This window comes from Ahaetulla prasina, chromosome 3, assembly GCF_028640845.1.
Source record: "Ahaetulla prasina isolate Xishuangbanna chromosome 3, ASM2864084v1, whole genome shotgun sequence".
Classification (NCBI taxonomy): Eukaryota; Metazoa; Chordata; class Lepidosauria; order Squamata; family Colubridae; genus Ahaetulla; species Ahaetulla prasina.
The window spans coordinates 178971445-178983538 of NC_080541.1; the positions used below are offsets into that span (position 1 = coordinate 178971445).

The 12094-nt window shown below is 40.1% G+C and overlaps 1 protein-coding gene across 1 annotated transcript; it reads left to right on the forward strand.

The window, feature by feature from the left end:
- Positions 1-121: 121 nt before the first annotated feature.
- LAMTOR5 (late endosomal/lysosomal adaptor, MAPK and MTOR activator 5) lies at positions 122-11127 on the forward strand. Its single transcript, XM_058176986.1, has 4 exons — positions 122-216; positions 391-452; positions 7009-7126; positions 8088-11127. The coding sequence occupies exons 1-4, from the start codon at positions 182-184 to the stop codon at positions 8146-8148; spliced, it is 276 nt and encodes a 91-aa protein (XP_058032969.1). The 5' UTR covers positions 122-181; the 3' UTR covers positions 8149-11127.
- The last annotated feature ends 967 nt before the right edge of the window (positions 11128-12094 follow it).

Consider the following 12094-nt stretch of genomic DNA (forward strand, 5'->3'; position numbering starts at 1 on the left):
AACACAACGGAGCGCGATCCCTTTCCGCAGAAACCCATTTCCTTCGCGTTTTCCGAACGGCGTTACTTCTCACCGCGAAGAAATTAGGCCTCCGCGAGCCACCGTCTGAGCCTTGCCAGTCACGTGGCTCCGGATCACCTGATGGATTCGGGGGGCTGCCGGGGAGGCTGCGGTCGGCAAAATGGAAGGGACGCTGGAGACGCATTTGGAAGATACGTAAGTGACGCTAAGGACGGCGCTCCTACCCGCGGGACGTGAACGACCGGCAGGCTCGCTCTCTCTCTTTTTAAAGAAGGCAGCCGGCTTGCGGCTGGGGGGGAGGAAGTGGGGGGGGTCTCCTCTGGCCGGTTCACTGTCACCTGTCACCAGTGCCGTCTCCTTTTTCCTTAGGATGAAGAATCCCTCCATTGCGGGAGTCCTCTGCACCGATTCTCAGGGGTTAAATTTGGGCTGTAAGTATTTATTTATTTATTTTGTCACAATATATATAAGCATCATACAAAAAAGATTATATAGTGTATAAACATATATATGAGTAAATATTAGGAGAAATAAGCATATATATATATATATGTGTGTGTGTGTGTGTGTGTGTGTATATATATATATATATATATATATGTGTGTGTGTGTGTGTGTGTGTATGTATGTATGTATATATGTATTTGTTTTCTGAGGTTTTCACGGGTGTTTGTATATAGGTCTTTGGTTGTTCGGGTTTTCTCCCGTGTAAAATTGGAAGTGTCTTGGCGACGTTTCGACGAAGTCTCATTCGTCATCTTCAGGCTTCAGCTTCGTGCTTCTGGGAGCAATGTGTGATCGCAGCTGTTTCTTCCTTTTAACTGCTAGTGGGGGTTTGAACTGATTGGGTGGGAGCTTGGCTGTGCTCTGATTGGATGGGGTTTTTCTGTGCTCTGATTGGCTGGGGGTGTGTCCTGTGTTGGTGGGGGCTTGGTTGTGCTCAGTCTAGTCTGTGCTGCAGGGGGATTTGAGCTGGTGAGCTGCATAGCTGTTGTTTGGCTTTGTGGTCGTGCTACATCTTCATAGTGGGTGTCAGTCTGCTGCATGAATGGATTGGAGGGGTTTGAAATGGCTAATGTTGCAGCTGCGGTCTGGCTTCTGGTCCTTGGTCGTGCTTCATGATCAGTGTGGGTTTGGGTCTGCTTTCTGGGTGGATGTGCGGTGGTGACATCCTGTGTGGACCTTGTGAGTGTGGGTCTGGTGTCATTCCTCGTGTTAGGGACTCGTTTGTCAATAAGGGTGGGTTTCCAAATGGCTGGTAGGCGGGAGGTGTCATCTCGTTTGTTCATGCTGTGTGGGCGTTTTTCTATCTCAATGGCTTCTCTGATTATTCTGTTGTTAAAGTGTTCAGTTTTGGCGATAGTTCTGGTCTTTTTAAAGTCAATATCATGTCCTGTGACTTTAAAGTGTTGGACCAGGGAAGAAGTTGGTTCCTCTTTTTTGAATCTCATTCATGAACAAACGAGATGACACCTCCCGCCTACCAGCCATTTGGAAACCCACCCTTATTGACAAACGAGTCCCTAACACGAGGAATGACACCAGACCCACACTCACAAGGTCCACACAGGATGTCACCACCGCACATCCACCCAGAAAGCAGACCCAAACCCACACTGATCATGAAGCACGACCAAGGACCAGAAGCCAGACCGCAGCTGCAACATTAGCCATTTCAAACCCCTCCAATCCATTCATGAAGCAGACTGACACCCACTATGAAGATGTAGCACGACCACAAAGCCAAACAACAGCTATGCAGCTCACCAGCTCAAATCCCCCTGCAGCACAGACTAGACTGAGCACAACCAAGCCCCCACCAACACAGGACACACCCCCAGCCAATCAGAGCACAGAAAAACCCCCATCCAATCAGAGCACAGCCAAGCTCCCACCCAATCAGTTCAAACCCCCACTAGCAGTTAAAAGGAAGAAACAGCTGCGATCACACATTGCTCCCAGAAGCACGAAGCTGAAGCCTGAAGATGACGAATGAGACTTCGTCGAAACATCGCCAAGACACTTCCAATTTTACACGGGAGAAAACCCGAACAACCAAAGACCTGTATATATGTATGTATATATATATGGGAAGAAGAAAAGAAAAACAATAGGACAGGAACGGTAGGCACGTTTGTGCGCTTATGCACGCCCCTTATAGACCTCTTAGGAATGGGGTGAGGTCAATAGTAGAAAGTTTTTGGTTAAAGCTTTTAGGATTATGGGAAGAGACCACAGAGTCAGGTAAAGTATTCCAAGCACTGATGATTCTGTTACAGAAGTCATATTTTCTGCAATCTAGATTAAAGCGGCTGACATTAAGTTTAAATCTATTGGTTGCTCTTGTATTATTGCAATTAAAGCTGAAGTAGTCTTTAACAGGAAGGACATTACAATATATGATTCTATGAGTTAAACTTAGGTCTTGTCGAAGGCGACGGAGTTCCAAGTTTTCTAAGCCTAGGATTTTAAGTCTGGTGGGATAGGGTATTTTGTTGTTTTCAGAGGAGTGAAGAACTCTTCTTGTAAAATATTTCTGGACACGCTCAATTGTATTGATGTCAGAAATGTGGTGAGGGTTCCAGACAGGCGAGTAGATACTTTCCGGGTGCAGAAGCCGTTTCTCACCCTGCCAAAAGCTCTGCGCGGATTCCAAATCTGCTTGGTTTATTTTGAATTTCGAATAGAATAGAATAGAGTTTTTATTGGCCAAGTGTGATTGGACACACAAGGAATTTGTCTTGGTGCATACGCTCTCAGTGTATATAAAAGAAAAGATACGTTCATCAAGGTTCAACATTTACAACACTTAATGATAGTCATAGGGTACAAATTTAACACTTAATGATAGTCATAGGCTACAAATAAGCCATCAGGAAACAATATTGATATAAATCATAAGGATACAAACAACAAAGATACAGTCGTAAGTGGAAGGAGTGGAATAAAGCCTTATACAGCAGTACTCCCCCCCCCCCCGTAACTCCTCTTTGGGAAGTAGTTTCGTGATATTTAGGATGTACCAGTAGTCCTTGACTTACAACCACAATTGAGTCCAAAGTTTCTGTTGTTAAGTGAGACATTTGTTAAAGTGAGTTTCACCGCATTTTATGACCTTTCTTGACACCGTTGTTAAGGGACTCACTGGTTGTATGAAGTTAGTAACCCGGTTGTTAAGTGAAGCTGCCTTCCCCATTGATGTTGCCTGTCGGAAGGTTGCCAAAAGTGATCACATGACACACACTCCCTGGGACACAGCAACCGTCATAAATATGAACCAGGTGCCAGGCTTCTGAATTTTGATCACATGACCATAGGGATGCTGCAAAGGTAACTGTGAAAAATGGTCATAAGTCACTTTATTCAGTGCCATTGTAACTTTGAACGGTCGCTAAATGAACTGTAAGTCGAGGACTACCTGTATTAGATGATTTTTTTTATTTTTTTTTTGGCTGGGAGAAGTAAAAATGAAATAGAGCATGTTACTCCCTCCCCCATCCCCTTTAACTGCTATTTTATTTTTTTTACTTCTGCCCAAGCAGTCCTCTTGGTGGTTGAGTTTTCTCATTTTCACATGCATCCATGCTCTCTTTCTCATTTTGTTTAGAAATTCTAACAGGGTCCACAAACCTAGCTTATTTTGGGCCTCTTGCTGTTAGCCTCCTTTAAATCCTGCTTCTAATGAAATAGCAAGTGGTGTTTTGTTTTTGTTTGTTCTTTTAAACTCTGGGAATGCCTATCCAGAATTTTGACATCTTATTCTCTGGCAGCGATGAAGAATCCAAGCTAGAAACTTGGCAGTGATAATCACAGCTTATTAAACTTTTTTTGCCACTCAACTCTCAGCAATGGGAAGAAGTTCACAGCAATCAAAGAAATTATAATAAAATCAATTAAGCCTTAAAAAATAAAGATAGATGATGCAATCATGATGCAGTGCGTAGTCTCACTCTCCCTTGCCAAAGGCCTTCATGGCTCTTCTAGGCAACAGCAGAGTGGGGGCCATCTAGATCTCAGAGACAACCTCATTCCAGAAGGCAGGCAACAGCTACAGAGAAGGGGCACTTCTGAGGTCCTGAAAAATAACATCGTTTAATTGAAGGAACCCAGAACGTGCCAACGCTTTAGGATTGAATTTGCCAGGATATATTATGGGAAGCAGGTGGTCCTTCAAGTAACCAGGCTCTATGCCACGTAGGGCTTTATAAAAAACAGTTCTTTAAATTGCATTTGGAAGCAAACCAACCAGTGAGTTTGTGAAGCAGATGTGTTAGATGGGCATGCTGAGGCATGTCCATCACTGCTCTCATGGCTGCGTTTTGGACCAATTAAAACTTCTGTCTAGCCTTCAAAGGTAGCCTATGTAGAGCATGTTACAGTAGTCAAGTTGTGAGATAATTAGAGCGTGAATGGCTGTCTGAAGGCCTACCCACCCCCATCTATGAAAGGGCCTTAGTTTTGTTGCAGCATTTTGTATTTGCAAAACTACTGAGCCAACTGAATTTTAATCAGCATGTTCTTAGTTTCTGGTTCACTGTGGTTACACAAATCCAGCAATTGAATGTATTGTATGAATGTTGCTCCCATCATCTGCATATGTGCTGTTAAAGCAGCCATATGTTCAAACATGCACGTATGCAGAGGATGAGAGTAATATTGGGGATGGGGATGGAGAAATGTCTATGGAGATTCCGAGTGTCCAGGTCATGGTTGTTCCAAAGGTTCTTTTCAAAAAGCAACTGGACTTTTTGGTTTTTTTCTTGAAGACGTTTTGCTTCTCAACCAGGAAGCTTCTTCAGATCAGGACAGTTCAGAACTGAAGAAGCTTCTTGGACGAGAAGTAAAACATTTTAAGGAAAAAACAAAGTCCAGTTGCCTTTCGAAAAGCACCTATGGGATAAGGACGGGAAAACTGCTACCCATGGAGAGGATTTGTTCTGCAGCCTCCTGTCTATTGTGATCAGATTCAAGGACCAGAGAAAGTACTCAGCCAGGCTTGGCAAGTCATTTTATAATTACTGTCTCTGCTACTGTCCATCAATGAACCACAATTATGTAAACTTGTAAGAGCCATGGAGGAAGATGTAGACTCAATTGGCCCATTCGTTACCAAAGAAAATGAGAAGAGGAGTAGCCATTCACATTCACTGAGAAATGGAACGAACGTTTTTCATCTTGTGAAAAATTGCACTAACTTAATAATTATGCAACCATTCTAAAACCAGTACTGCTGTAGGTACTTTGTTCGTTTAAAGAGGGAATGAATGAACGACTAGCCTTGTGGTGCAACCAAAACAATCTGGAACTGAACACACTCAAAACCGTAGAAATGGTGGTAGACTTTAAGAGAAACCCTTCCATACTTCCTCTCACAATACTAGACAACACAGTATCAACAGTAGAAACCTTTAAATTTCTAGGTTCTATCATATCGCAAAATGGACAGCCAACATCAAAAACATCATTAAAAAAGGACAACAAAGAATGTTCTTTCTGCGCCAACTCAGTAAGCTCAAACTGCCCAAGGAGCTGCTGATTCAGTTCTACAGAGGAATTATTGAGTCTGCCATTTGCACCTCTATAACTGTCTGGTTCTGTTCTGCAACCCAACAAGAAAAACACAGACTTCAGAGGATAATTAGAACTGCAGAAAAAATAATTGTTACCAACCTGCCTTCCATTGAGGACCTGTATACTGCACGAATCAATAAGAGGGCCGTGAAAATATTTACAGACCCCTCGCATCCTGGACATAAACTGTTTCAACTACTACCCTCAAAAAACGACGCTATAGAGCACTGAACACCAGAACAACTAGACACAAGAACAGTTTTTTCCTGAAGGCCATCACTCTGCTAAACAAATAATTCCATCAACACTGTCAAGACTATTTACTGAATCTGCACTACTATTAATCGTTTCATAGTTCCCATCACCAATCTCTTTCCACTTATGACTGTATGACTGTAACTTTGTTGCTGATAATCCTTATGATTTATATTGATATACTGACCATCAATTATGTTGTAAATGTTGTACCTTGATGAACGTATCTTTTCTTTTATGTACACTGAGAGCATATGCACCAAGACAAATTCTTGTGTGTCCAATCACACTTGGCCAATAAAATTCTATTCTATTCTATTCTATTCTATTCTATTCTATTCTATTCTATTCTATTCTATTCTATTCTATTCTATTCTATTCTATGAATGGGAAAACACTGAAACAATAGTAAATATAGAAATGAGAAGGAAGCCACTTTTTAAAATCTAAGGCAGAGTTCTCCAACTTTTCCAGCTTTGTGGACTGGAGGGAGGGGGGAAGATGATGGTTCCGCACGAGCGACAGGAAAGTGCGCACACTTTCCCACTATTCACGCAAGGGGGGATGCATGCACACGCTTGCCCACCACTTCTGCAGCCTGGTTCTGAACAGCTCAAAGCCCCGAGGTGGGCCACAGCCTGGGGGTTGGGGATCCCTGTACTAAGGGGTACCATAAAAAGAAGATAAACATGAGGGAAACTTTTTCTTCCTAAAGGGTAAGAGGAAAGCACCAAGGTGCTTGGAGCTTACAAAGAAGACCAAGCAAGTCTAACCTTCCTCACCTCTGGTTTACAGTTGCCAAAATTAGCAACTCCACATTAGACAAGCCTTTCCATCCCTCTGCTAGACCCAGAATCTAGTTAATAATTGTAACGCTATAGCAAATAAGTGACATAATAAAAGCCTTGCTGGGTCAGATCCAAAAGTCCAATTGTTTCAGGATTTTATTGCCCAAAAGTCAACCAGTTTCTGAAAATGTTATGTAGCTGTATCAGTCCTTCACTGCACTTTGACTTTGCAACTTGGTAGTAACTGGACATATTGTCAGAAATCCAGACAATTCCTGCAATTTGCAGTTAATTATTTGGGCAGAACGTTTATTCTTCTTCACAGCTAAATACAGAACATTTTTCTTTTGAATGATATACAGTTATCTTCTAGGTCGTGGCACCCTCTCAGATGAGCATGCAGGTGTAATATCTGTTTTGGCCCAGCAAGCAGCAAAATTAACTTCTGATCCAACAGATATTCCTGTTGTATGTCTTGAATCAGACACTGGGTAAGCATAATTAATACAATTTTAAAGACCAATATATGATTCCATAAATATTGATGGATCCCAGTCCATTACAGGGAGAACCCAATTATTATTTTTGCCTCCAAGCTCTGGAATGTTCTTGGCAATTTTCAACCTAATTTTTGTAAAATTATTTTTGGAAATGGTTTGCAATTGCCTGATTCCTGATTGTTAGGGCTGAAAAAGAGTCATCCAGCTGGCTTTATGCCTAAGGTGGTACTAGAATTCAGATTCCTGTTTTCTAGCCTAATGCATTAACTACCACACCAAACTGGCTCTTTTAATAGCAGTAGCATTTAGGTTTATATACAGCTTCACAGTGCTTTACAACCCACTCTAAGCGGTTTACAGAGTCAGCATATTGCTCCCAACAATCTGGATCCTCATTTAATTGACCTCGGAAGGATGGAAGGCTGAATCAACCTTGAGCCTGGTGAGATTTTAACTGCCAAATTGCAGGCAGCCAGCAGTCATCAGAAGCAGCCTACCGTACTGCATTCTAACTACTGCGCCACTGCAACTCTTATTCTTGGATTTGAATCCTTAATTCATTTTTATTATCCTCGAGCTATATTTTGGAGTCGTTGGAGATAAACCTGGGTGTGGAGTTCCCATGGAAACATGGAGTCCATTAAATGGCTGGCATAAGTTTGATTGCATTTTTCCATGTTTAATTATTATAGTGTTTTCACTGTTTAAATGTATAAATTGTATTCATTACGTAATTTTTGTTTTGTATGTTCTGCCCAAAGTCATAAGCAAGTGAAATGGGTGGCTATATAAATTCAATAAATAAAACACCAGGTTCAACCAGTTCTGTAACTATAGGAATTATAAAATCATCAATAACTCCTATCAACACTATTTTCATTAATATTTTGGGTTTGCTTACAATATAAAAAAAGTCTATAACTTATTTATTGTTTGGTCTGTGTTTTTTCAGAAACATCATGATCCAGAAGCATGATGGCATCATAGTGGCAGTACATAAAATGGCATCTTAATCTTGCACATTCACAGTATTCATTGCTCTTCAAGAAATCACTTTTGTGGAACTGTCTTCTGCCAATTCATACAAATGGGATATCCAAACTCATGAAGCCAGAACCTAGTTGAATCTGTCAACGTCCTCACTTGCCTCCTTTGGTACCGAGTGTACCTACAGAACTTCCATCGTTTCATCTTTTGAGTAATGAAGCACTTTTTTTTATTGCTGGAGAGGCAGCAACTTAACAGATGGCCCCAGTGTTAGAGGAACTCAAAAAAATTTTTGTTGAGGACAAGTAATGCATTCTATCTTGACTAAATATTGTGCATCTACTTTGATATAGCAGAAGAATCTGTTAAGAAAATCTTGACTTCTTCCTTGGCCCATTGAAACTAAAAGTCTATTTCATCTCAAGCTTGGCTCTTGGTGACTTACGTGGCCATATTTGCCGTCAAATGTAAGAGATTAGCCATTGCCGCCTTCTCCAAGATATTTTTCACTCTAGTCTATAGCTTTGGGTTTCCTATCTCAGTGCAAATACTGATCACGACCAATTCAACGTAATTTTCTAGATCCAAATATTGCCACCTTGCCAAAAAAAAAAAAAAAGTATTGCCTCCTTGCATATTGATAGATATTTAAAGGAGTTTGATAACAGCAGTGTGGTTTTTGCACTGCTCTTTTCTGAAGAGTAACCTAGAAAATAAATAAGAACAACTCCTCCTCTAACCAGTTATTAACTAATGTCATGATCTTATTGTGGTTGATGAGGCAATCACATTCTTTTATGTGCTGGCTACTAAAAACATACCAACAGGATCAATATAAGCATGGATGTTTCTTGCCCTAAATTTTAAGATAAATTTGCAAGCTTATACTTAGAAAACAGTTCATCAGAGTTAAGCCCTGGGGACATAATTCAATTAAGGTTTGGGACTGGTTCTGGTTCTGTTTGAATAAAAGGAAATTAACAAGAAAATAGAACAAGATATACCCCTATGGTATATGGGTTATTTTTTAATACAGTTTTACTAATACTTCCTATCCAAGTAAAAACTACATAAATCCTTTCAGTTACTCTCTTAAAATTCTGATGCTCCGAAATTAAAATACTTAGCAGCAAGAAATTGAAAAAAATCTGGTGCCCTTAATTTTCTTCCAAAAAAGTAATTATTTGGCATTGTGAGAGTCTACTTAGCCAAAGGGAAATACATTTTTTTAAAAAATGGGAATGGAGGTAGAAGCTGGTGGCAAAGGATTACAGAGCCAGAAACAGTAAATACTAGGGGTCTCCAACCTTGGTCACTTTAAGACTGTGGACTTCAACTCCCAGAGTTCCTCAGGCTGAGGGACTCTGGGAGTTGAAGTCCACAAGTCTTAAAGGGACCAAGGTTGGAGACCCCTGATTTAGAGTACTGAACTGTGATTGACTGAAATCTATTTCATTGGCTAGATTGGCATAAAAATCCTGAGCCACAAATTAGCCAACCACATCTTCATATGTTCAACGAATCAGCTACCTGGGAAACACACATCACTGGGATGGATAAGATTTGCACAGAGGGAAGGCTGGAAGTCTTAACAGATTTACTGTATAAGCAGAATAGAGGTTTTGCTGTCTTTATACTCAGCAGTTCCTAAAGAAAGAAATATGCTACCTAGGTGGATGACCTACAGCTCAAGGTTGACTTGTAGAGTCCTTGTTTTCTGAGTTTGGTTATTTGCTTACAGATATATCAGTACCCTATCCAATACTGGGTAACAGCATCAGAGCACCAGGGTCTCCACAGACATTCAGAAGAGTGCATTCATTCTCTTGAACATGGGCAGAGCTCTGCAGAATCCAATATAAACAAGGTTCCTTGAGTCTCCTTCCCCAACTACACATTTGGGGGTGGAGGCAATTTCCCTTCAGACTTTCTTCCTACCCCCATGTATACAGGAGAAAGCTTACGGGGCTTTGTATTAGATTCTGAAATAGTTTTATTGTTCCCTTCCTTTCAACTTTTAAATTGTAACAGTAAATAATAGTAAAACCATCGAAGATTGTGGGCAAAACGGGTAAGATTTTTTGGGGGTGGAGTATGAGACATAGTTTAAATGGACAATGTGGATGACTACAGATTTCCTCAGCTCTGTATTGAATGCTAGTCAGGGATATGATTGGGACACTAGACCTGGGGTCTCCAACCTTAGTAACTTTAAGGCTTGTGGACTTCAACTCCCAGAGTTCCTCAACCAGCTTTGCTGAAGTCCACAAACCTTAAAGTTACTAAGGTTGGAGACCCCTGCACTAGACATTCCTCCATAGAGAAAGAAAACTTCTGGATTGAGTATTGTGTCCTTTGGACATTTAGCTGAATCTGCCTGTTCCTTGCTGCAATGCACAGATTGCACACATTGGCATTGTAGTTGAAGGGTTTCATTAGCTTGCAATTAGTTTCTGCAGAAAAGAAAAAACAACACAACACTATGTATACAATTACTAACCACAGCAGTAAACCACTGTTTACAATGTACTACTACTGTCTTGATGTGTGCATTCACACTAAGAATAAAATATCTAACCAAACCTTGGTTCTGCTGCAATGACATCTGCACTGATGAAGAACATCCTAAATCCAAATCACTGAGGATTTTTATGTAATGAAGGAAAGTTAAATTTGCAAGTCTGTACTGGTGATTTTGTGTCAAGCCATTTCCAAAACTCTTCTATGTCAGCAAAAAAAGTAAAAAGTGACAAATTCTCTAGACATGTAATTCTCTTAGCTGAGGAATTCTGGGAGTTGAAATTACCAAATTTGAAAAACACTGGATTAGTCTTAATTGGCTTTCAAGCAATTATTTTTAAAGGGCTGCGGCTGATAATAACCATTTCTCAGGACACTGTGTAACTTGTGAAAATGGATTTTGATTATTCAAATGTAAAACTGCAGAGTATTATTGTTTTAAAGTCTATTTACAACCATGAAATAAAAGAAAGTGCAATGTCATGGCCTGGATCTCAGAAACAAGTGATTTTTCCAATCTAACTAATTGGCATTCAGCCAATGAAACATACCTCTCTTTGAAGCTGAATTAAAAGGGCAGGACCTAATTGATTTAAATTGCTGGAGTTAACAACCATATTTATAGTTTCAGTTGTGATCTATAAAATTGTTTTACCGACTACATTGGTCAGATAAATTTGTATGTCTAACAGCAAAAATGAATACAAACAACATGTAGCTCCATTGAAACCTTTTGATGGGTCAGGACTCTTAAAAATCATCTAGGAAGTACTGTTCATCTTGTAACAAATACAAGCTCATTAGTAATATTTGAATATTTGCACAGCAAAGTTAATTTTTAAAGCAGTTCTATTTAATATTTTTAATGTCAAAACTTACTAGAATGTTAAACAATCTATAATTGCTTGTTTAGAAAAATGGATCATACTGGGGTGGTTTTTTTAAAAAAAATCTTCAATTGCATTGTTGCTAGGGGAAAGATTACACTGGAGAAGATGAAGAGGTGATTACTTGCTGATCAAAACTGTTACAGGTGCTCTGGCAAACTAAACTGAACAATATGCCCGAGAAAAAGGAGAAGAGAACAAAGAAAGAGGAAGCAACAAAGGTTAACACATTACAAAAGAAACAACTTTCGGCTATTTTCATCAGATTCTGGTCTGCTTGTCAGGACCCACATTTTTAAAAACCCAGAGGCTATAGAACAACTTTATTTTAATGCCTATTTTAAAGACCTATTTTTCTTTACTTAAAAGCATTGGCAGGGGCCATGAAGCAACTGTAGCGCCAATCTTTGCTAACAGAAAGAAGGGAAAAACTAAAAAGATAGCAATTAAAGTTCCATCTTGGTTATACGCTTCATCCTTTAAAACATTTGGTTAATGATTAAATTGAAAGCCTGCAGCACATACCTATTAAAGCAATTGTGCTGACATGTTTTGAGAGGCAGAC